We start from the raw sequence: 26,786 nt of genomic DNA on the forward strand, positions 1-26,786 counted from the left end.
GCAACAGATAGGGAGGGAAAGACATAGAGATCTTCATTCACTGGTTACTCCTCAAATGCCCACAACAGCCAAGGTTAGGCCAGGTTGAAGCCAGGAGGCAGGAACTTCATCTGGGTCTCTCACGTGGGTGGCAAGAGCCCATCCTTCTTCTGCTGTTTTCTCAGGCAAATTAGCAGGGAGCTGGATCAGAAGAGGAGCAGCCAAGACTCATTCCAGCACTCTACTATGGGATGTCTGCATTGCCAAGTAGTGGCTTAACTCTAGCCAGCTACAATGTTGGCTCCTTATGTTTTTGATAAATAAGACTACCAGAAGGACAATGCTGATCATATGATAGAATCCAATAAAGGAGACCACTTAGATAAAATGTATTAAAAGATAAAATATCCCAGCAAAATCTAAGAGAATAACTTGCTGGCTACATGATTAAGCATGATATCTAAAGCATAATAAAGGGTATGTCCCAGCTTAAAACTCTGTAATATAACACATTACATCCACCAAATCATTAACTTCATCATGAAGATTGTCTTACAACACAAGAATTGAACAATTAAGAAAGGGAGAAAAATAAAGACACTGACTGTAAGGAGAGCATGCTTGAATAAGGTGGAAAAAAACCCACTAAGGTTTCCTAGAGGGAGCATTAGCCCCTCTACTTTGTGAAGACAAAAAAGAACAGGGACAAGAGGCAATGCAATGGTGTGAGAAGACAGTAAAAGGAGGAGTTAAAGGTAGGTACTGTGCTCTCCTTTGTTCAAAGTGTATGCTTAGAGCAGAATACTTGCCTTTCTGAGCTACATTCAGATCTATAAATCATTGTGATTCATCAAAGAGAGCTTTTTAAATTTTAGCATTGTACCAGGAAAACATGATAGTTTAAAATACTCCTGAACCCTTAATAAAAAATAATTTTGGTGGTATCGACTTAAAATAATCAGGTAGCAAGATAATAGTATTAGTATATTTCCTAGCACACACTAAGTGCTTCTTAAAAAAATCAACTACTGGCAGATAAGAGACCTGGGAAGAGAGAAAGAAAGGGAAAACAAAGGAAACAAAAAGGACAAGAAAGCAAGACAGTTTAGCATGCATAATATTTTTAGTCCCAATTTTTTTATAGTTACACATTATTAAATGTGTAATTTCTTCATAAATGTGAAGCAAAAATACTTTGTTATTATTCTGTAAGACATGTCTTCAGAGAGTTGTTATCGAACAGAAAATACTATTATAACCTTTTGATAAGAAGTGAGAAAAACTTGTCTCTTCATATTCTTTTATTAAACAAATAAGGCTGGTAGTGGAACTTTTTTTATTTAATGCATAAACATATAAGTCCCTTTATTAGAGAAATTGTACATATTGGTGAATATGGTCAATGGTCACATCTATGGGTTAATCCTTTAAAAATCAGAATCAATAATTAGGATAAATTCTATGCTCTCTTCATTACATGGTGAAGTGTCTTGTGTAGTCATATTCTATTGTTGGAATGACAGCTTGTACAAATTTCAGAAAAATTAGAAGATACCTAAAGGTTTTTAGCTAAGGAAAATAAGATTTACAAATAGTTATGTTTTAAGCTCACATTGTAATTATTCATTTTATCAAACAATTTCTCAAAAAAAAAGACAAAATCTTATTTCAAGTCTTCAAAAGGAATTCAATCATGCAAATTTGTCTATTTAACGAGGTTCTTCAGACTGCCTGCTTATTCCAATATTTGAAGTTGAAAATTTAGATTACACAGCTTCAAACACTTTGATATAAAAATAAGTACAAGACTATTCACAACAAAAGAGCTTAAGACTGATTCATTTACCCTTTCCCTTTACTGCTTTTAAGTTCACTACTGTATATTAGGAAATGAGGGAGAATAATGAGTATAAAATACTGTAGCAAAAAAGAAAAAAATATTGTAGTAAAAAACAGAAAAACTAATTAAATGGAAACATTAATAATGGACTGATTCGAGATTAGTATATGTACCTGTCACACTGGATTCTTTTTAATAAAACCCTGAATTTTTTTCTATAATCAATTGCACAAATCACCAATATAATACCAACCTGGCACCAAATAATTCAAGCTATTTGGCATCTCAGTTATTGACTTCAACTGCTTTTGATGCATCCATGCTATAAGTACATGTATTTAAAAATCCAACAGTTTGCATAGACATTTAATTTACTCTTTTTGTCAACCCCAGTCAACTGAATAGGTGAATCACAGAAGGAGACAATGGTGTTCTCTGAAGAAAAATGAACACGCTATATTTTAAGAATATTTAATTGATATATTTAGGTTAAATTATTTGCTTCAAGGAGAACTCAGATTGACATAACCTAATTTTCCTTTTATCTGATAGGAAAAACAAATTTTTTAGTTACATGTAAAATTGGAAATATCTGCAGAAAAGGTTAACTCATGTTATCCTAAATTAGTAGGTGACCTCTGTAAAAAGGTAGAGCTACTAGTGCATACAGGGATGTGTTCTAATCAACTGAACAAAGCTAACACAATATAATATTTTTGAAATAAAGACTCCCGTTAGGACTTTCAGATATGAAAGACTAATATAAACTATGGATACCATATCATTAAAGTTGGACTAAATTTCCCCAAAATGGTTAAAAAAAAAAAAAAGCAAACATACAAGCCATTTTGCCACCAATCACACAAACAGGTAAGGATACATATGAACACCAAGTTCTCCCCCTCCTTCTGCAACAGTCTCAATGATTTTCTTCATCACCTCAGCATGCCTAAAAGGAAAGAATACATCTAATTAGCTAGGATCAATTAGGTCAAAACAGGAGAAGCATGTTTTCATTTGTGCAGAAATCGACCCTACTGTTGAATTCATCTTAATATGCAATAGTTACATTATAATCTCCCCTCTACTGCCCACCATGTCAGATTGTTGAGCCATGCAGTTTTATTGGGATAAGGGTTAATTTCAGAATGGTATGGTAATCAAAATGAACAAAATGGCATTAATCAGTTTTCTGATACTTGCGGGAGCGGAAGAAGGGGAAACCATATTGGGTTAAATCTTTTCATAGACAAATGATACCTCTCCGAGGCTATAAAAAGAAGTTTTATCAAAGGACTTTTCTGGGAATATAAACTAACAATAAGTCAACAAACAAAAAACCATCTTTCATATATATCCTGGAGAAAACGCTACTTCAGTTTTTATAAGAACATCGTTCATGACAGAAGCAGTCAACATAGAAGATGACAGTAAATGTATTACACCAAGCACTAGCACAAACTGAGATAGCCCATACAAAGGTCCCAAATGTCCTTAAAATTTCATTTTATAGCCCTCATCTTTTTTTTTTTGTTCACCATATTTACATGCCATTATATCATTTTGTCATCTATTTTTTCAAAATGTTTAATGCAATTATCAGTTAAATTGATCTAGCTATTTTTCCCAAATGAGTAAAACATACACCACAGACACAGATCAATTTGATAAGCATCACACTAAATCTGAAATCATACTGAGAAACTAACAGAGTAACTCTCAAAAATGGAAACCTTTCAGTCATTCTGAACTAAATAACCCCCTGAATATTAAATTTAATACTAGCAATATTAAATTTCATGACATACATTTAAAAATTGTAAAAATAAACTATGCTTTCTATAGGTTAAAATTTGGGAAGAAAGGAGTTGTATAAAATAAGAGAATATTAATTTTTTTTAACTAGAAAAGGGGGAGGAAGACACTAAATGTTTTATCTAATTGGTCATTGGAACATAATATTGTTGACAGTGTATTACCAGTATATTTCAAGGAATTAAAAAGTTATCCATTAGAAATAGGAGGGTACTTCAAAAAGTTTATGAAAAAATAGAATTAAAAATTAAGTTTAAGAGTGGGTCTTTGGCACAGTGGTTAAGATACCCCTTTCAGTGTCCCATTTCACACTGGAATGCCTGGGTTTGAGTCCTAGCCCTGCTTCCAATTGCAGCTTCCTGATAATGGGAAGCCTGGGAGGTAGCACGTGATGACTCAAGTACTTGAATCCCTGCTACCCACATGGGAGTCCTGGATTGAGATCCAAGCTCCTGGTTTCAGCTAGGCCCAGCCCTAGCTGTTGTGGGAATTTGGGAAGCCAATCAATGGATATAAGATGAGAGTAGAGAAGCCAATACTCAAACCAATATCTAAAGAGGGGATGCCGACATTGCAAGAGGTAGCTTAACTGGCCACATCAGAATCTGTTGTGCCACCACTGTTGGCCCAACAATGTGAACCTTATACTGTACAACTGTACATTCACCATACATCAAACCATGAGTATTTCTGATCTAATATATGATCTCTGACACTTCTAGGAGTTAAAAAGAGGAGCAAAATCATAAAGATCTATTTCAAAATTAACAAAGAGAACAAAAAATATTCCTAATCTATTAAACCTCAAATAAATTGGAGATTTTAAAATTTTTATTACATATTTGACTAAGCATAAGAACATTTCTAAGACAACAGAATTTTGTTTATGAAGTAAATTTTTTTCTGTCAGAGTACTGTTTACAGATTTCCAAATAATAAATTCATGAAATACACATATATCTGCAAATTGCATTTATCTAAATATATACTTATATATACACACAGACCTGCATGGATGAACTGAACACATAGGAGGTGGTGGGAGATGAGGGTGATTTTCAATAGTCACTGTTTTCTTCACATGATCTTGACTAATATCTTCATACATGTGTTCAACTGTTAAAGGCTGCCGTTGCTGAATGCATAAAAAATGCTTAGAAATTGCTATTTAAAAACTTTCCATCTAAACCTCAATGTTTATAATATATTTGGCACCCCACCACATCACCTGTAACTTAGAATTCCAGACTATTTAGAAATAAAAGATTATTTTGGGGAAGTTAAGTTTATTTATATCAAGGGGAAGGGGTGAGGGCCAATACATCCAGGTTGACACATCAGCTACCACCTAATGCAGGAGAGATTCCACAAAAAGATAAGCTGGTAGCTGTCCAAACATTTTATAACCTTGTAACTCATATTTTAGCCCTATTTTATTTCCTTTCTTCCTATTTATAATTATTAAGAATGATAGGTTAAACTACCTGATTTTATTTAAATAATTCCTTAATTCAATTAAGCAGAAGAGCTCAAAGAGTTTTATGTCCTACAGGAAAAAATATATGTGGCATGATCATTTTGTAAATGCCTATAAATACAAAATATATAATCCCAAACAAAGTTTAATAAATATACCAATTGCAATTTCCTTCACATTTTGAAGGAATGAGTTTAGAGACAGAAGAATAAATATGTAATAGATTTCTGTTTGCATTAATATTGTCACACTGAATAAATTCAATTTCAAAATAAGAATCAAGTCCAGTATTAATTAGATGACTGTAAAACAAGAGATTTCTAAAACTAAAAGACTACAATATGTACCCATGAACCTCACAAGGAAGGAATTAATTAAACCCAACAATGTAAAATATTTACATTAAAATTTATTTCTCTTTATTTTTACCTCATCATAGCCAAACAGCCATAGCCGGGGTGTCTGATAATATTTATCATAAGTGATGTAAAGGTCATAAGTTCTGGTTTGCAAAATAGCATCTTCACCTCCAGCATCAGCTTTAGCTTTACAAGCTTCTACGAGTTTTCTTGTGTCTAGAGTAGCCTGCCATATAACAACAGAGAAAATTTCACAGCATTACATCAGTGTAAATGTGACATTCTAGAAAAAAAATCTGTTTCCTATTTTCTACTTTTGTCTTCTCAAAAATAAATTAACTTAAAATTCAAGGCTAAAATTTTAAAAAAATTTTGACTCAAGTAAACAAAAATTTACATGAAAAACATTATTAAGAACACTAATCTATAAGTTCATTTATTAAAAAATAATTTAAAAACTCAGTTTACAAACCTCATCTGTTTCCAACAATCCACTCTCTTCATATTCTGTTATAAAAAGAACAATAAATTAATAAGTTCAAGAAAATTCACTAAACCAAATTAGAAGTTACTTTATCACTCAAAAACTGGCATTTTGGTTTTATTTTCAACTGAAGATACTGAATAGAAATGAATTACCTAATTCTGAACTTCAAGCAGTGAATCCTTTATATGACAAAAGCTCAGACAAAGTCAGCATAAATGTTTAAAGCTTGGTCTGTGCTACAGTCTATTACTGGTATCAACTACGAAAATAATGGTGTAGAGCCCTCAGTGACTGCACAGTGCAAACCAGGCTTTTTATATACAGTAGTCCCCCCTTATCTGCAGGAAAAATACAGTCTACCACTGCAGAAAGCATGGAATACTACAATACTTTTTCCATCTACACTAAGAACTTACACATCAGATCTCTAAGTTTTATAGTTCGAGGTACAACAAAACTGGCACAAGTATCTTTTTCCTTCTTCACAATTCACAATAGAAGGCTAGTTGTTCCCACAGGTCTTAGCAATCTCAGTGTATGTTTTTTTCCCCCTTTCCTTTTTAAATGTAAAATTTCCACGTTTTCACTCAAAGAAACCTCCTTACAGCTTCTCTTTGGCAAGGGCAACATGCCAGCATCGGTACTCTTACGGTCTGAAGTCATCACCGCATAAAGTAAGCGACACCTAACCCTAAGCACTACAACACTCTAACACTAGCTCTGACAGCCAGGACTATCACAAGAGACAAACGGATGGTTAGCATACAGTGTGGATGTGCTAGACAAAAGGACAATCTACAACCTCAAGGGATGGAGTGGGACTCTGAGAGATTTTATCATGCTACTCAGAATAGCACACAATTTAAAACTTATGTTTATTTCTGGAATCTCCCATTTAATATTTTCAGATTGACTGGCAGTAACTGAAACTTGAGAAAAAAACAGAAACAAGGGGAGGGGGGGACTGTAACTGTGTAGAGCGTGCAGATTAAGAACATAAGTGACCTCTACTACTTCTACCCAGTGGTACATTCCCGGTTTTCACCTTCACTGATTCTTCAAAAATATCTAGCATGATTTATTCCCTCCTCTTGGTAAGATTTTGACTCCTCAGCATTTAAGATACTCTTGTTTCCTGGCTTTTCCACCCCCTCACTTCTGGCTGCTCCTTCAGTATCTCCTATGCTGATTGCTCTGCATTTCCACTATTTTAAATGTCTCTTCTCTATCCATACTTGTTCTTGTGACAATTTCATCCAGTCTCAATGGCTCTTAATGCTGCTGACTCTCAAACTTGTTTCCGAGTGCAGACTTAGATGTATCTAATTGTATGCTTCATTGCTCCACTGAGGTTTAATAGTCAATGCAAATATCTAAAACTGAGCTCCCGTTTCCCTCTCCAGTGCTTAACACTTTTAATTTTCCCCATCTCAATTAACGGCATCTTTCCAGATGCTCAAGTCAGAAGCCCTGGAGTCACTTAACTACCCTGACTTCATATCCCACATATAATCTGCATCAAATTCCTTTGGCCTTACCCTCAAGATATATCCAGAATTCCACTGTTTTTCACTACCAATGTTACCACCACAGCTCAAGCTACCATCACTTCTGACCTAGATTATCAAGCAATCTCCTCACTGCTGTCCCTTTCCCCCTTCAGTCTGTACCCAACACTGCAGTCACAGGCAGTGTGATACATAGATTCCTGTATTCCTGATACATAGATTTCTGTATTGCCTAATGCTTTCTGAATAAATGAATGAAAACTATTTTTTTGTTAGACACCAACATATTTTTGAAGCTAAAAATAGATAACCAGGTGATCCAGGAATCCCACTCCTAGGAATTTACCCAAGGAAAATGAAATCAGTACATAAAAGTTATCCACACTGCCATTTTTATGACAGCTCAATTCACAATAGCTGAGATACGGAATCAACCCAGATGTCCATCAACTGATGACTGGATAAAGAAATTACAGTATATATACTATTTGATCATAGAAAAGAATGAAATCCTGTCTTTCGCAACAAAATGGATCAAACTGGAAACCATTATACTTAGTGAAATAAGTCAGTCCCCAAAAGACAAATACAATATGTTTTCCCTGGTAACTAGTAGAGTACCAAAAATTTAATATACAGAAGTGAAGTTGAAATTTTGAAATTTGATGATTGTTTATAGCCCTGAAAAGTTTCTTTTCTTCTTTACATAGTGTAAAGTTAATCTTATGAGTGTAAAGTAAACTGAAACTAGAACACTGTAAAAATTGAGAGAGGGATTAGGAGAGGAAGGGGGAGGAAGGGTGGGAGCATGGGAAGTATCACTATGTTCCTAAATCTGTATACATGAAATCTGTATACCTTAAATAAAATTAACAATAAATGGGAAAGCAAAAGAAAAGAAAAAAGAAACACTGTTTTTGAGTAAAGTTCTGTATACTGCAATTCTTTAATTTTATCCAAGGGAAATGTAACATACTAAAATGCTTTTGTACATTTAAGGCACTTCCATAGATTTTACTCTAAAAGCAGTGCTTTACTCATAGTTTTCTCTTCACTCTCTAGCCACACTTGGACAACTGGACGCCATTCAGACAGAACTGAGAAAGAGGATTTGTACAATAAAGTAACGAGTTCAGTTTCTGATCTGAACAAGATTTCTAACGTGGGTTAGAGATTCAGATATGGAAGTCTCCTGCATAGAGATGGTATGTGAAGTCACTGTGAGCAAATTTGGTTAGAAGTAAATCATTCAGATACACAAAACTATCTCACCCTAAATCTTACAGATTTGGGGGACTCAGCTGCCTTATAGCCTCCAATGCCCAATTTCTTATTTTTTTAAATATTTTTTCCAACTTTTAATATTCCCTTCACATTTAATATCTATTAATTTCATATTTAAATTACAATAGAGAATATTTTTTCAGTTACTTCCTACTGCACAAATTTCCATACCAGATAACAGTAGCCATTACAGAAGTCATTAGAACAAAGGGTGGCATCTGGCACAGTGGTTAAGATGCCGCTGGGAATGCCTGCACCTCATACAGCAGAGTACGTGGCTAGTGTTCCAGCGCTGCTTCAGACTCCAGAGTTTTTTGCTAATGCGAAACCCAGGAGGCAGCAGATGATGCTTTGAGTACTAGGATCCCAATAACCCATGTGAGAGAACAAATAACACAGAGAAAGTTAAGCATAATAAACAGAGATCGGAATTAACAAAAATCTCCCTGGTGACAGTAATCACCCTACCCCTCCCCTCTTGTTTCCTTTCTTTGAGAGGGAGGGAGGGAGATGGAAGGAAGGGGGGGGGGGGGGGAGAGAGAATGAATCAGTCAGAGAGGGGGATATTTCATCTGCCAATTCACTCCCCAAATGCCTCCAACAGTCAGGACTGGACTGGATCAAAGCTGGCAGCTTAGAATTCAACCCAGGTCTCCCAAATGGAAGCAGAAACAACTATCTGAGCCATCACTGCTGCCTCCTAGGGTCTGCATTAGCAGAAAGCTAGAGGAGCCACAGCCAAGAATCAAACCCATGCACTCTAATATGGGATGGAGGAATCCCGACAGGCATCTTATCCTTCTACAAAGTGCCTAACACTTCACTTATTCTTGAATAGCTGAGGTTTCACATTTTGTAAATGCTGTAATACTACTGAAATATGAAGCTTTGGGTGTTCATGTACTCATAGATGCATTTTACTCTGTTGTGTTAATATAGTGGATTTTGATCTCTTATTACAATGATCCACTGAGGCAGTGATTCTCAACTGGCAACCCCAGGAGGACATTTCAGTAACTGGGAAGCAATTTTGTGTAATTCAAATGGATCCATTAGGAATCACTGTTTTGAGGGTTCGAAGATGGTAGAGTAGGGACAGGGCGGTTTGATCTAGGCTAAGCAAAATTAATAGAAAAGAAGTGGAGAAAGTTTACTCTCAGGGTAAAGCTGCAGGGGAAATTGCAGTAGGAGGTCCTGTAAAAAGCAGCAGAAAAGGCCCAGACCTGTGAGGAAGGTGTAGACTCACAGCAACAAGCAAGATAACAACAAAGGACCCAGCAGCTTAGAACCAAAAAAAAGCACATCCGCCCTGGCAAATCAGGTGAGGTCAAACGGCATAGGCCCATGCCACTGTTGATCCAGCTGGAGGGAAAGTCTAGTGGATTGCACTGTTTTTTGAGTCCGGCCCAGATCCCTCAGGGCAGGGGGACAAGTGCTCACCCAGAGCTGGGCTGAAAAGATTAAAAAAAAAAAAAAAAAAAAGTGGCATGCCTCTCTCTCCCGTTGTCCCCACCCCTGCAGCCAGCCGTGGGAGGCCTGCCACCATATTTTGGACATAAGCAGGTAGCAGCTGCTCCAGCTCTTGTGCACATATCCAGCAACTATCGGAGATGCTCTCCACCCAGTCAGCAGAAGCAACCACAGCAGTTCAAGAGCAAAGGTCTCCACCTCACCAGCTGCATCCACCTGCAATGGGTGGGGAGGAGGATCCATCCCTAGGGAAGGAAGTACCACCTACGGGACTCTCCTAAGTACCCAACACAATTGTGAAGCCAGTGGGGCTGTGGCTGGCTGGCAGGTATTGTGCACGTCTGTGACCCAGAGATTTTACCAGAGAGAAAAACCCATGTTCCCTGCTGATTTTGAGTTTAGCTGGGAGGATCAGGCTTGTTCCAGGAGGGCAGAACACACACGGGCAGCAGCTCTGGGAACACCTCAGTCTCCCAGAGCTAACGGGATGGAGTGTTCCCTCTTGTACTCCTTGACCGTGAGAGCCCTGAGTGCTAAAAGTGAGAAAACTCTGTGACTGAGTGAGAGGAGGCAGGGTATAGCTGGATTTTTGGGCAATCACTGCCCATCTAGCCTTACAAAAGATGCTAAAGGATGTGTTACACACAGAAACACAGAAAGAAAGCTATCATGAAAGAAGGTGAAGGCAGAAAATCATCCAGTAAAAGTATAAAAGAAATCCAAAGTAAATGACAGGAATATTCACAGAAAAATGGCAGGGCCAAGTAGTTATTTATCAAGTTACCTTGAATATAAACCTCAATCTCCAGTTAAAAGACACAGACTGGCAGAATGGATTACAAAACAAAACCCATCTATTTGCTGTCTACAAGAAACACACCTCACCAACAAAGATACAAGCAGACTGAAAGTGAAAGGATGAAAAAAAGATATTTCATGCTAACAGGAAGCAAAAAAAGGGCAGGAGCAGCCATTCTAATATCAGACACAAAAGACTTTAACACAAAAACTGTTAAGAGAGACAGAGAAAAGCACTATGTAATGATTAAAGGACCAACTCAACAGGAAAATATGACTACAATAAATGTATATACACCCAATTTCAGGGTACCTGGATATTTAAAGTAACTGTTAACAGATCTAAAGGGAGACTTAGATTCCAATAGTAACAAGGGACTTTAACACCCCATTTTCATCACTGGATAGATCAACCAGACAGAAAATCAACAACAACAACAACAAAAAAATAGAGCTAATTGATACTATGGAGCAAATGGATCTAACTGATACCTACAGAATTCCCCCCCACCCCCCCAGTTGCAGAATATACATTCTCAACAGTGCATGGAATTTTCTCTAGGACAGACCATATACTAGGCCACAAAACAAATCTTAGCAAATTCCAACTTAAGAATCTCTAGGCCGGCGCTGTGGCTCACTAGGCTAATCCTCCGCCTCGCGGCGCCGGCACACTGGGTTCTAGTCCCGGTCGGGGTGCCGGATTCTGTCCCAGTTGCCCCTCTTCCAGACTAGCTCTCTGCTGTGGCCAGGGAGTGCAGTGGAGGATGGCCCAAGTCCTTGGGCCCTGCACCCCATTGGAGACCAGGATAAGTACCTGGCTCCTGCCTTCGGATCAGCGCAGTGCGCCGGCTGCAGCACGCCGGCCGCGGCGGCCATTGGAGGGTGAACCAACGGCAAAGGAAGACCTTTCTCTCTCTCTCTTTCTCACTGTCCACTCTGCCTGTCAAAAAAAAAAAAAAAAAAAGAATCTCTAGAACATATGCCAACATGTGGAGACTGAACAACATGTTCCTAAATGAACAGTAGGTCGTTGAAAATCTCAAAAGAGAAATAAAAAAAATTCTGGAAACAAATGAAGATGACAATACGTCATATCAAAACTGTGAGAAACAGCAAAAGAGTGTTAAGGGGGAAGTTTATAATAATTGGTGCCTACATCAAGAAACCATAAAATCACCATTGATGCTGTCAATGTGTCTCAAGGACCTAGAGGGGGAAAAAAAACAAACCCCAAATTAGTAGGAGCAAAGAAACAACTAAAATTAGAGGACAAATCAACAAAATTGTAACCAAAAAATAATACAAACTATCAGTGAAATGAAGAGCTGGTTCTTTAAAAAAGATAAACAAAATTGATACACCATTGACCCAACTAATCAAAAAAAGAGGGCAGGCAAAGACCCAAATCAGTAAAATCAGAGATGAAAAAGGAAATGTAACAACAGATACCACAGAAATAAAAAGGATTATCAGGAATTACTAAAGAGCTATATGCCAACAAATCAGGAAAACTAGAAGAAACGGACAGATTGCTAGACATATACAATCTACCAAACTGAGTCATGAAGACATAGAAAACCTAAATAGACCAATAACCCAGATGGAGATTGAATCAGTAATGAAGACCCTCCTAATAAAGAAAAGTCCTACACTGGTTCTAGTCCCGGCCACTCTTCTTTCAATCCAGCTCCCTGCTGTGGCCTGAGAAAGCAATAGAAGATGGCCCAGGTCCTCCAGAAACCCAAAAGAAGCTCCTGGCTCCTGCCTTCGGATCGGTGCAGCTCCGGCCATTGTGGCCATTTGGGGAGTGAGCCAACAAACGGAAGACCTTTCTCACTGTCTGTAACTCTACCTCTCAAATAAATAAAATAAAAATAAATAAATAAATAAATAAAGCCCTGGTTCCAACAGCTGAATTACACCAGACAATTAAAGAACTAATTCCAATTTTTCTCAAGCTATTCAAAACAACCGAAAGGGAGGGAATCCTCCCAAATTCCATCCACTAAGACATCATTAATTCCTAAACCAGAAAAAGAAACAACAGAAAAAGAATTATAGACCAATTTCCCTGATGAACATAGATGCAAAAATCCTCAACAAAATATTAGCCAATTGAATCCAACAACACACCAGAAAGATCATCCACCTGGACAAAGTGGGATTTATCCCTGGTATGCAGGGATGGTTCAACATCCAAAAGTCAATGTGATATACCACATTAACAAATTGAAGAACAAAAACTATATGATTATCTCAATAGATGCAGAGAAATCATCTGATAAAAGTCAATATCATTGAAACCTGAAGCAAACTGGATACAGAGGAATACTCCTCAACATAAAGAAAGCAATTCATGATTAAACCACAGCCAGCTTCCTACTAAATGGGGAAAAATTGGAAGCATTCCCACGAAGATCTGGAACAAGATAAGGTGCCCACTTTTACCATTGCTATTTAACATAGTCCTGGAAGTTTTAGCCAGAGCATTCAGACAAGAAAAGAGAAATCAAAGGGATACAAACTGAGAAGGAGGAAGTCAAACTATTCCTATTGCTGATGTCATGATTCTATACATAGGGGACTCAAAAGACTCCATAAAGAGGCTATTGGGAACTCACAAAAAAGTTTGGTAAACTAGTAGGATATAAAATCAACACACCAAAATCTATAGCCTTTGTACACACAGACAATGCCATAGCTGAGAAAGAACTTCTAAGATCAATACCATTCACAGTACTGTAAAAATTTAAATAACTTGGAATAAATTTAACCAAGGACATCAAAGATCTCTACTACAAAAATTAAAAAGCATTAAAGAAATAAATAGACACATAAAAAAGTGGAAAAATCTTCCATGTTCACAGATTGGAAGAATCAACTTCATCAAAATGTCCATACTACTGAAAGCAATTTATAGACTCAATGAGATACCAATCAAAATACCAACAACGTTCTTCTCAGGTGTAGAAAAAATGATGCTAAAATTTATATGGAAACACATCAGACCCCGAATAGCTAAAGCAATCTTAAACAACAAAAACAAAGCTGGAGGCATCACAATGCCAGAACTCAAGACATACTAAAGCACAGTTATAATCAAAACAGCCTGCCTGGTACTGGCACAAAAAGACTGCAGACCGATGGAACAGAATACAAACTCCAGGAATCACATACCTAGAACCAACTTATCTTTGACAAAGGAGCAAAAATCAATCCCTGCAGCCAAGATAGTCTCTTCAACAAACGGTGCTGGGAAAACTAGATCTCCACATGTAGAAATATGAAACAAAACCTTTACCTCACATCTTACACAAAAATGCACTCAAAATGGATTAAAGACCTAAATCTATGACCCAATACCATCAAATTACTAGAGAATATTGGGGGAAACTCTGCAAGACACTGGCAGTTTCTCGGAAAAGACCCCAGTAGCACAGGTAATCAAGGCCAAAATTAACAATTGGGATTACATCAAACTGAGAAGCTTCTGCACTGCAAAAGAAACAGCAAAATGAAGAGGCAATGGGCAGAATGGGAGAAAATATTTCCAACCAAGTAACTGATAAAGGATTAAGGTCTGGAACCTATAAGGAGCTTAAGAAACTCAACAACTACAAAACAATCTAGTTAAGAAATGGGTAAAGGACCTGAAAAGACTTTTTTTTTTTAAAGATTTTATTTATTTATTTATTTGAAAGTTAGAGTTACACAGAGAGAGAAAGAGAGGCAGAGAGAGAGAGCGGTCTTCCATCCGCTGGTTCACTCCTCAATTGGCTGCAATGGCCGGAGCTACACTGATCCGAAGGCAGGAGCCAGGAGCATCTTCTAGGTCTCCCATGCATGTTCAAGGGCCTAAGGACTTGGGCCATCTTCTACTGCTTTCCCAGACCATAGCAGTGGGCTGGATTGGAAGTGGAGCAACCGGGACTAGAATCAGCACCCACGTGGGATGCCAGCACTGTAGACAGTGGCTTCACCTGCTACACCACAGCACTGGCCCCCAGACATTTTTTTCAAAAGAGGAAATTCAAAAGACCAACAGACACATGAGAAAATGTTCAGGATCACTAGCTATCAGGGAAATGCAAATCAAAACTACAAGGCAGTTTCACCTTACTCCTGCTAGAATGGCTCTCACACAGAAATCAACAATCAACAAATGCTGGCACAGATGGAGGGAGAATGTACCCTAATCCATTGTAAACTGGTACAGCCACTGTGGAGGACAATATGGAGGTACCTCAGAAAGCTGAATACAGACCTACCATATGACCCAGCCATCCCACTCCTGGGAATTTTTTACTCAAAGGAAATGAAATCAGCATATGCAAGAGTGATCTGTTCATTTCAGCTCAATTTACAATATCTAAGATATAGAATCAAACCAGATGTCCAACAACTAAAAACTGAATAAAGAAATTATATATATATATATATACATATACACATATACATACATGAAATTAAGATACATGTATACATACTATGGAATACTACACAGAAGTAAAAAAAAATGAATTCCTGTCATTTGCAACAAAATGCATGCAACTGGAAAACATCATACTTAGTGAATTAAGCCAGTCACAAAGACAAATACCATATGGTCTCTCTGATCTACAGTAACTAATTGAGTACCTAAAAGGCAATCTATAGGAGTGAAACTGATACCTTGTGATGTGATGATTCTGAACAGTTCTTTTCTTGACTATTGAGGAACAATGTTTTTCTTGTTTGTCTGTTTCTGTTCTTTTTTTCTGTTTCTTCATACTATTCAGTGAACTCTCCACTTAGTGGAGGGTTAATCTTATAAAATTAAATAAAAACTGACCTTTGTGAAAAATAAGAAAGAGAAAGGGAAAAGAAGGAGGAAGAAGAATGGGAGTATGGGTGGGAGGTTTGTAGGAGGGAAGAATCACCATATTCCCAAATCTGTACATATTAAATGAATGCAATTTGTATTCCTTAAATAAAATTAAAACAGCTTTACTCAGCATTAAAGGTTTCTTCCTGTAGAAATGATGCTAGAATGACGTCCAAGATGGTGGAGTAGGGAGGCAACTTACTGCTCTAGCCCAGAAGATAATTTAAAAAAAGCGTAGTCTCAGGGAAGAGTTAGGGAGAAAACAGCAGAGGAAACTCAGGCATGGGCACCCATGGCTTGGGACTCCAGAGGCTGAGAGCCTACACACCAGCATTGGAAAGTGAGAGGAGACCAGACTCCAGCAGCCCAAGCCACTGGTGAAAAAGCTACAGTAAGAGCCTCAAGGAAACATGGCTTGGAGCCCTCTAGGGGAAAGCATACCAGCCAAACTAGAGGAGGGAAAAAAAAAGGAAGCGACAAAGGGATGGACATGTTTCTCTCTCCCTGATCACTTTACAATGGTATCCTGTAACAAGCTGATAGAGCAGGTGCCATTTTGGACACATCTAACAGCTGCACCAGCTCATGTCTGTGCCCAGCAACCAGCCAAGTAAAGACTCCTGACTCTGGTGGGGAGAACTAAGCTAGCAGCTTGTGACCATGTGAGGCTTCTGTCCCAGGACTGTGAAAAAAAACTGAGGGTGTGTGGAAGGACTCACAGTGTGTCTGGGACTTTGAGCAGTCACAGTGGGAAACCACAAGCTCGGGGTTTCCTGATTACCTGGTGAGAAACACTGCTGGAGAATCTGAACTTACACGGAAAACTGTACAGATCCCTTGTGTGGTCCTTGAGACAGAGTGGATTAACATTATATCCACTGGGCTAGTGCTCAAACACTCATCTCTATTGAGGAAAGGAGCTCAGCTGAGAAGAATAAATTTCCCTTCTAATTAAAAAAAAGAGAGAGAAGATTTATCACACCAAACTTGGGTGTGTCACCTTGGCACACCTTTAACCTTGGAGAACTGAACAGAGCTCTCTGGCTATACCTCGAGAGAATCCCTCAAAACAGATATTCCACTTATCTACAGAGTCATAGTACAAAGACGAAAGCCAACACACCAAAAAAAAAAAAAAAAAAAGAAAGAAAGAAAGAAAGAAAGAAAGAAAGAAAGAAAGATCAGCATAACAAAGAGCTGGTTTTTGAAAAAATATACAAAATGACACACTGTTGGCACAGCTAACCAAAAAAAGGAGAGAAGACCCAAATCTATAAAATTAGAGATGAAAATAAATGTAACAAATAAATCTACAAATGAAGAACAACAAACACACGAATTCAAGAAACAAGAATAAGGAAGACAACAATCTGTCATCTGAGAATATTATACCCTGCAAAGCTCTCAATTGTGAATGAAAGTGAAATAAAGACCTTCCATAACAAACAGAAATTGAAAGAATTTGTCAACACCTGTCAGCCCTACAAAAGATGCTTAAGGATGTGTTGCACACAGAAACAAAGAAACATGGTCATCACTATGAAACACAGTAAAGGAAGAAAATCTCTCAGTAAAAGATCAAAGGAAATTCAAAGCAAAAATTAGGAATATTTTTGGAAAAATGGCAGGGCAAAGTCACTACTTATCAATAGTCACATTGACTGTAAATGGGCTCAACTCCCCAGGTAAAAGACACAGACTGGCTGAATGGATTTAAAAACAAAATCGGCTGGCGCCGCGGCTCACTAGGCTAATCCTCCGCTTTGCAGCGCCGGCACACCGGGTTCTAGTCCCAGTTGGAGCACCGGATTCTGTCCCGGTTGCCCCTCTTCCAGGCCAGCTCTCTGCTGTGGCCAGGGAGTGCAGTGGAGGATGGCCCAAGTACTTGGGCCCTGCACCCCATGGGAGACCAGGATAAGTACCTGGCTCCTGCCTTCGGATCAGTGCGGTGCACCGGCCGCGGCGGCCATTGGAGGGTAAACATACGGCAAAGGAAGACCTTTCTCTGTCTCTCTCTCACTGTCCACTCTGCCTGTCAAAAAAAAAAAAAAATCCATCTATTTGCCGCCTACAAGAAACACATCTCACCAACAAAGATGTACACAGACTGAAAGTAAAAGGATGGAAAAAGATATTCCAAGTCAACAAAAACCAAAAAAGAACTGGCGTAGCCATCCTAATATTAGACAAAATAACTTTAACACAAAAACTGTTAAAAGAGACAAAGAAGGGCACAAAATAATGAATAAGAGATCAATTCAACAAGAAGATGTGACTATTGTAAACATATATGCACCTAATAACAGGGTACCTGGATATTTAAAAGAAATGTTAAGGGATTTAAAGGGAGACTTAGACTCCAATACAACAGTGTTGAGGGACTTCAATACTCCACATTCAGCAATGAACAGATCAACCAACAGAAAATCAGTATACAACAGCAAAGTTAATGACACTACAGACCAAATGGAACTAACAGATATCTACAGAACTTTTCATTCTACAGTTGTAGAATACACATTCTTCTCAGCAGTGCATGGAACTTTCTCTAGGATTGACCACATACTAGGCCATAAAGCAAGTCTCGGCAAATTCAGAACATCGATATCATACCATGCATCTTCTCGGACTACAATGGAATGAAGCTAGAAATCCGCAACTCAGGAATTTCTAGAGCACATGCAAACACATGGAGACTAAACGTGCTCCTGAATGAACAGTGGGTCATAGAAGAAAACAAAAAATTTCTGGAAACAAATGAACATGACAACACAACATATCAAAACTTACGGGATACAGCAAGCAGTGTTAAGAAAAGTTTATAGCAATAGGTGCCTACATCAAGAAATTGGAAAAGCCATCAAATAAATGAGCTATCAATGCATCACAAGGAACTAGAAAAACAACAGCAAACCAAACCCAAAACTTGGAGGAGGAAAGACATAATTAATATTAGAGAAGAAATCAATAAAATTGAATCCAAAGCACAATACAAAAGATTAGCAAAACAGCAAAACAAAGAGCTGCTTTTTGAAAAAATAAACAAAACTGACAAACCATTGGCCCAACTAACCAAAAAAAGGAGAGAGAAGACTCAAATCAATAAAATTAGAGATGAAAAGAAATATAACAGACACCACAGAAATAAAAAGAATTGACAAGAATTACTACAAAGAGCTGTATGTGAACAAACTGGGAAATTTAGCAGAAATGGATAGATTCCTGGACACACATAACCTACCTAAATTGAGCTATGAAGACACAGAAAACCTAAACAGAACCATAGATAGATATTAGATAGAAATTGAATCAGTAATAAAGGCCCTCAAAACAAAGAAAAGCCCAAGACCAAATGGTTTCACTGCTGAATTATACCAGACATTTAAAGAAGAACTAACTCCAATTCTTCTCAAGTTATTCAAAATTGAGAGGGAATCCTCCCAAATTCTATATAGACAGTATCACCTTAATTCCTAAACCTGAAAAAGATGCAACAGAGAAAGAGAATTACAGACCAATTCCCTGATGAACACAGACGCAAAAATCCTCAACAAAAATGTAGCCAATCGAATCCACCAACACAACAGAAAGATCATCTACCCAGACCCAGTGCGATTTATCCCTGGTATGCAGGGATGGTTCAACATTCACAAATCAATGTGATACACAAATTAACAAACTGCAGAGAAAAATCTGTATATCTCAATCGATGCAGAGAAAGAAGTTGATAAAAGACAACACCCTTTCATGATGAAAACCCTAAGCAAATCAGGTATAGAAGGAACATTCCTCAATACAATCAAGGCAATTTATGACAAACCTACGGCCAGCATCCTATTGAATGGGGAAAAGTTGGAAACATTTCCACTGAGATCTGGTACCAGACAGGGATGCCCACTCTCACCACTGCTATTTAATATAGTATTGGAAGTTTTACCCAGAGCCATTAGGCAAGAAATAGAAGTCAAATGGAATCAAATTGGGAAGCAGGAAGTCAAACTATCCCTATTTGCAGACAACATGATTCTATATGTATGGGATTCAAAAAACCCCACTAAGAGTAACTATTGGAACTCATAGAAGAGTTTGGTAAAGTAGCAGGATATAAAGTCAATACACAAAAATCAACAGCCTTTGTATACACAGACAATGCCACAGCTGAGGAAGAACTTCTAAAATCAATCTCATTCATGAGAGCTACAAAAATAATCAAATACCTTGGAATAAACTTAACCAAGGATGTCAAAGATCTCTACGAAGAGAATTACAAAACATTAAAGACAGAAATAGAAGACACAAAAAATGAAAAAAATCTTCCATGTTCATGGAATCAATATCATCAAAATGCCCATTCTTCCAAAAGCAATTTACAGATTCAATGTGATACCAATCAAAATACCAAAGACATTCTTCTCAGATCTAGAAAAAATGATGCTGAAATTCATATGGAGACACAGAGACCTCGAATAGCTAAAGCAATCTTATGCGACAAAAACAAAACCAGAGGCATTACAATACTAGATTTCAAGACATTCTACATGGTAGTTATAATCAAAACAGCCTGGTACTGGTACAAAAACACATGGCTAGACCAATGGAACAAAATAGAAACACCAGAAATCAATCCAAACATCTATAACCAATTTATATTTGATCAGGGAGCTATAACCAATCCCTGAAACAAGGACAGTCTCCTCAAAAAATGGTGCTGAGAAAACTGGATTTCCCCATGCAGAAGTATGAAGCAAGACCCCTACCTTACAGCTTATACAAAAATCTACTCAAAATGGATTAAAGGTCTAAATCTATGACCAAACACCATCAAATTATTAGGACATCGAAGATAACCTGCAAGATACAGGCACAGGCCAAGACTTCTTGGAAAAGACCCCAGAGGCACAAGCAGCCAAAGCCAAAATTAACAACTGGGATTACATGAAAGCCACTATGGAAGACAGTTTGAAGATACCTCAAAAATCTGAATATAGCCCTGCCATACAACCCAGCCATCTCATTCCTAAGAATTTAACCAAGGGAAATTAAATTCACAAATAAAAGAGCTATCTGCACCTCCATGTTTATTGCAGCTCAATTCACAATAGCTAAGACATGGAATCAATCTAAGTGCCCATCAACAGAAGACTGGATAAAGAAATTATGGGACATGTACTCTACAGTATACAATACAGCAGTAAAAAAAAAAAAATCCAGTCATTTGCAACAAAACAGATGAATCTGGAAAACATCATACTTAGTGAAATATGCCAGTCCCCAAAGGACAAATATCATATGTTCTCCCTGATCTGTGACAACTAACAGAGCACCTAAAAGGAAACCTGTAGACGTGAAGTTGACACTATGAGAAGCAATGACTTGAACAGCCCTTGACTTGACTGTTGAGTAATGGTTTATTATTTTATTTTATTACTATTTTCTTTTTCTACTTAATATCATTGGTTGAACTCGTCTTCACTTAACACACAATTATTCACAGGTGTTTAAATCCAATGGAAAATAGATCCCAGTAAAAAATAAGAGTGGGAATAAGAGAGGGAGGAGATATGCAGTTCAGCACATGTTCCCATGGACATATCCCTAAGGGTAAAGCTAAAAACTTGCCACAGGAATCCAAATCCCATTAAGCTAGGTGGCACTAATGCCATTTTACATGTTCACATGATCATTTTAAGTACATAACTGATCATATAGATAGGAATAAGTGTCAAAGGGATCACATAAATAAGACCAAGTGCCCAGTAATAACAATAGATAGAATTAAAAAGGAGAGAATGATCCAACATGGGAAGCAGGCCATAGAGCAGACTCATAGAATGGCAAACGCCCTAAACAGCACTCTGACCTCAGAATCAGCCTTTAAGGCATTCAAATCTGGCTAAAAATCCCATGAGAGCATTTCAGGCATGGAAAGCCAAGACACTGTGGCAAAAAATGATCCACATGAAGGATCTCTGTGAGTGAGACCTCAGTGGAAAGAAGGGGTCATCAAAGAAGGATGTACTTTTCTCTGAAGGGAGGAGAGAACTTCCCCTTTGCTTATGGCCCTGTCTAAATACTGACAGAATCTGTGGACTCAAAAGGCTTTCATCACCTTGACAGCTCATGAAAAGAGCCTTAGGTGATCACTGACCTCATAAATAAGAGTATCAATTGTTAAATCAACAACAGGAGTCATTGTGCATTTACACCTATGTAGGACCTCTGACCTTAATGAGTTGTACTATGAAAATTAAAGGTAAAACCTGTCTTCAAACAGTATTTTCTACTTTGTATGTCTGTGTGGGTGCAAATCGTTGAAATCTTTACTTAGCATAGAGTTGGTCTTCTGTATATAAAGATAATTAAAAATTCTTAATGAAGAATGGGGAGAGAGAGTAGGAGGTGGGGAGTGAGTAGGGGTTGAAAGTGGGTATGGAGGGAAGAACTGCTATATTCCTAAAGCTGTACTTAGGTAATCTGTATTTATTAAATAAAAGCTTTCTAAAAATGCATTTAAAAAGTTAAATAAAGAAATACTGCTGACAAGACTATCTATTCATACTTTCTAGGCAAAATCAAGAGTCCAGGATAAAGACAGGTTTCCCATTGATGACATTTAAAACAAGTCAAAATCTTCCATAGGCTACTAAGTATGAAAACTTTAAAGCTAAATGGAGTAGATGTCTTACTCTATGTGAAGTATAGAAATTCCAAAATTAATATTCCAATGTATTAAAGCAAATCTAGAACAATAATACCTTCCATATCAGCAGCTTCCCCTTCATCTTCCTCTTCTTCCTCTTCACATAGTGCTGAACAATCCTGGAGTTTTATACTGTCCTATGAAATCAAGTATATTTAATGTCATTTCAATAGGTCCATTAGTTCAAACACTGAAAATTCATGTACTAGCACAGTGTTAACAACTGCAAAAATAATTCTAAAAGACAGTTCTTATCCTCAAGAAACTCAAACCCCAATTGAGATGACACATTTATTAGCGCTATAATTGAAAATTATTCACTCCAAAGGTGTTATGGGAACACCAAAAATCATCTAAGCTAAGCATAAAAATGGTTGCCAGCAGTGCTGTAGCATGGCAGGTAAATCCTCCGCCTGCAGTGTCGGCATCCTATATGGGCACCAATTCATGTCCCAGTTGCTCCACTTCACATCCAGCTCTCTGCTATGGCCTGGGAAAGCAGTACAAGATGGTCCAAGTCCTTGGGTCTCTGTACTTGCGTGGGAAACCCAGAAGAAGCTCTTGGCTCCTAGTTTCAGATCAGCGCAGCTCTGGCCGTTGCAGCCAATTGGGGAGTGAACCAGTGGATGGAAGTCCCCTCTCTCTCTCTCTGCCTCTCCTTCTCTCTCTGTTTAACTCTGACTTTCAAATAAGTAAATAAATCTTTAAAAAGAAAAAACAAACAAACAAAAAAAAAACAAAAAAAAAAACATGGTGGCAGGGTACCCTGCCTGTTAATAAAAAAAAAAGTTGCCAGTGGAGCTCCCAATAAAATAATATTTTAAGTTATACTACTCTATCATTTATCATTCCCAACATCTAAAGCATATACAGTAACAGAGTAAACAAGATTTTCTAAAGCAGGAAAAGCATTTGTGTGATTTCTTCTTAGTCATTCAAATTCAGCAAAAAGTAAAATATCAAATGGATGAATTCTTAAAGCCACTGACTTGAACTTTAATCCCTATCACTTATAAAGCTGTATATCAAAAAAACCTAATACTTTGTTAAGCCCCAGTTACAAACCCAAAAACAACAAAATGACAAAAACGCACAAACATCTTAACATCATAGGTTAACAGTATCTGTTGTAGAGAATGTTTCATAAGAACAGTAACACAATGATTCCATTCAGACTATTCTCTAAGACTTATCATTAAAACATTTCCTGAGAAATGAGAAACTCATCTAATACATATATCTTGAATCAAACAAAAACATCCAGAAAAATCCCATCTCCCAAATAAATCATATACTAAAACTTAACTGACTTAGCCTCAATTCATTCAAAATGGGATAATTTTCAACGTTAAGCTAAAATTTACATTTAAATTTAAAAAACAAAAAATATATTACCAGTAATTTTAGAAAAGTGTTTATAGTAGTTAAACTAAAAAATTTAAACATTAATATGTCATTAGTACTGATCAGCAAGCAGATGCTCCCTGACAAATACTCCCCACACAGAACATATGGTATTAAAAATACCTAAAAACAAATGCCATCATTTTAAAACTACCCTCAGTCTTTCCAATTAGCAAAAATTAGTAGTTTTTATCAGTTATAATCCCAAAAATATTTTTCTTAACATATTACAAATTAAGAAAAGTAAAGGAATCATTACGAAGCAGTATTAATTTATAATGTTGATGTACAAAAATGAAAGGGAAGAAAATAGCTAGAATTTAAAAGTTTAACAATAAATAACCAGAGTTTGGATAAGAAAGATATGAATAATCTTATATACATTTTGTTCAGGTCATTGAATTCAGAAATACAACTAAGTAACCAGTACCTTGTTTTCCAGTGTAATTTCCTTAACTGCTTCAGTTATTCCTGTAATACCTGTTTAAAATTCAGGAGAAAAACAACTATAATTAAGCTGTAAACATCTCATGTACCTGATTAAAGTAATATAAAAACACTTAGAATTCTAAACTCTTACAACTTCTCTGAAATGGGCAAATATAAGCAGAATCTTTAAAAAATGAATCCTAAATACTAATTTAATATATTATTCTATCATTCTTCATTTATATTCCTCATCTACATTTCTTGCTTGGTTCTATCACAATATATTCCACTGAAAAGTGAAAAGATTGAGACTATAGTAAAGAAACAACTTACCACAAGAATTTGGAGCTTTCTACTTTACTGTTGTCACATTTTATTTAATCTTAGAAATACTATCTCATGAGGCAGTTAAAAGTAATAATTTCTACCTATGAAGAAGCAGTCACCAGAGAAGTAAAACGACTTGAGTCTTACACGTAGTTAAATGAAGAAACCACAGCTAAAATCCCCAAGAGCTGACTTTTGATTCAATGTCTCCACTGAAATACTTCAAAATACACTTGTCACAGTAAAAGTATTAATCTGGCAGCAGCACCAAGTCATCTACGTAATATGAAATACTAACATGACTATTCAAAATATCTGTCAGCATTTTCAGACAATTTTATAGTATGAGAGATGCAACAGCAACTAAAGCTACCAAAGAAAAACAACTCTAAATACAAAATAAGCTTAGCTCCTTTGTTAATCTTCTAAAATTTTAATATATATCTGTTGCCAATGTGTAAACCAAAGAATAATTTGCTTACTGTCATAAATGGAAGATGTCACTATTCACTGGTCTAACACTAGTTACTTCACTGTAGCTGTTTAAAAATTACTATGTTACAGGCAGGATTATTTCACAACACTGTAAAACCCAATATTAACACATCAAAGACATTACAAAATGACTCACTGAACCCTGTACGTAAAAACAAAGAAAATATATCTATTTAATTCATCAAAATACAACATAGTAGTATCCCACTGAATGAACTCTTCTAAACTGGGAAAGAAAAGGAAAGCTCAAATGACTCTACTAAGGACAATATTCTCAAGGGCTGTGATGGTTAATTTTATCCCAACTTGCGTAGTTTATAGTATGCAGATGTTTGGTAAAACACTTGACTATATGTGAAAGTTACTTTTTAAAATGTGATAAAATCCACACCAATAGACTGAGTAAAGATTTCCCTCCAAAATGCAGTCCAAAAAGTTGAAGTCATCTAAAAAGCTGAAGGCTATAAGAGGAAAAGCCTGAGGTCCTGCGGAAGAAGGAACCTGGTCTCCAGGATTCACGCTGCAATATCATTCCTTTCTTGGGTTTCCAGTCTGCTGGTGTGCTCTGCAGAATTCAGACTTACCAGTTCACATAATCACAGCTCCTTATACTAAATCTATCTACTTATTTTTAGACCTATTCCTATATACATATCCTATTATTTTCTCTCTCTAGAAAAATGTGACTAATCAGAGCTGGTGTTGTAGTGTAGGAGGTTAAGCCACCACCTGTGACACTGGTATGCCATATGGGCTGTTCCACTTCCAATCAGCTCCCTAATAATGGCCTGGGAAAGCAGCAAAAGATGGCGCAAGTGGTTGGGTCCCTGCCACCTACACGGGACTTCTGTGAAGAAGCTCTCAAATCTGGCCGAGACTTGGCAGTTGCATCCATTTGGGAAGTAAACCAGCAAATGGAGGATCTCAATCTCTCTCTTTGTCTCTATAACTCTGTTGCTAAAATAATCTTTTAAAAGAAGACAAGAAAAATGAGACTTATAAATGGCTAACAGATAAAAAAATAAACAAAGGAAAAATGGAGATAGAGAGACATTGAATTGAAGAAGGTACCTGGTCTTTTCATTTTTTTTTTTTTAAAGATTTATTTATTTGAAAGTCAGAGTTACAGAGAGAGGAGAGGCAGAGAGAGAGAGGTCTTCTATCTGCTGGTTCACTCCCCAATTGGCTGGAATGGCCAGAGCTGAGCTGATCCGAAGCCAGGAGCTTCTTCTGGGTCTCCCACGTAAGTTCAGGGGCCCAAGGACTTGGGCCATCTTCTACTGCTTTCCCAGGCCACAGCAGAGAGCTGGATTGGAAGTGAAGCAGCTGGGTCTTGAACCGGTGTCCATATGGGATGCTGGGGCTTCAGGCCAGGGCTTTAACCCACTGTGCTACAGTGCCAGACCCTCATTTCTCTTTTTCTTAAAGATATATTTATTTTATTAGAAGGTCAAGAGTTACACACACACACACACACACACACACACACAGAGAGAGAGAGAGAGAGAGAGAGAGATCTTCCATATGCTGGTTCACTCCCCAATTGG

At 37.2% G+C, this 26,786-nt stretch overlaps 1 protein-coding gene across 1 annotated transcript in view; it reads right to left on the reverse strand.

Moving 5' to 3' along the window:
- Positions 1–1,262: 1,262 nt before the first annotated feature.
- ATG3 (autophagy related 3) overlaps positions 1,263–26,786 on the reverse strand; it is a 39,997-nt gene continuing 14,473 nt past the window's right edge. Inside the window, exons 6-12 of the mRNA XM_002716705.5 lie at positions 24,419–24,468; positions 22,640–22,721; positions 5,943–5,977; positions 5,541–5,696; positions 4,642–4,769; positions 2,700–2,768; positions 1,263–1,534 (exon numbers count right to left, since the gene is read on the reverse strand). Of these exons, the coding sequence (XP_002716751.1) occupies positions 1,453–1,534; positions 2,700–2,768; positions 4,642–4,769; positions 5,541–5,696; positions 5,943–5,977; positions 22,640–22,721; positions 24,419–24,468 (602 nt within the window). The 3' untranslated portion in view covers positions 1,263–1,452. The remainder of the gene's footprint in view (positions 1,535–2,699; positions 2,769–4,641; positions 4,770–5,540; positions 5,697–5,942; positions 5,978–22,639; positions 22,722–24,418; positions 24,469–26,786) is intronic.

Source organism: Oryctolagus cuniculus, chromosome 4 (assembly GCF_964237555.1).
Source record: "Oryctolagus cuniculus chromosome 4, mOryCun1.1, whole genome shotgun sequence".
Lineage (NCBI taxonomy): Eukaryota > Metazoa > Chordata > Mammalia > Lagomorpha > Leporidae > Oryctolagus > Oryctolagus cuniculus.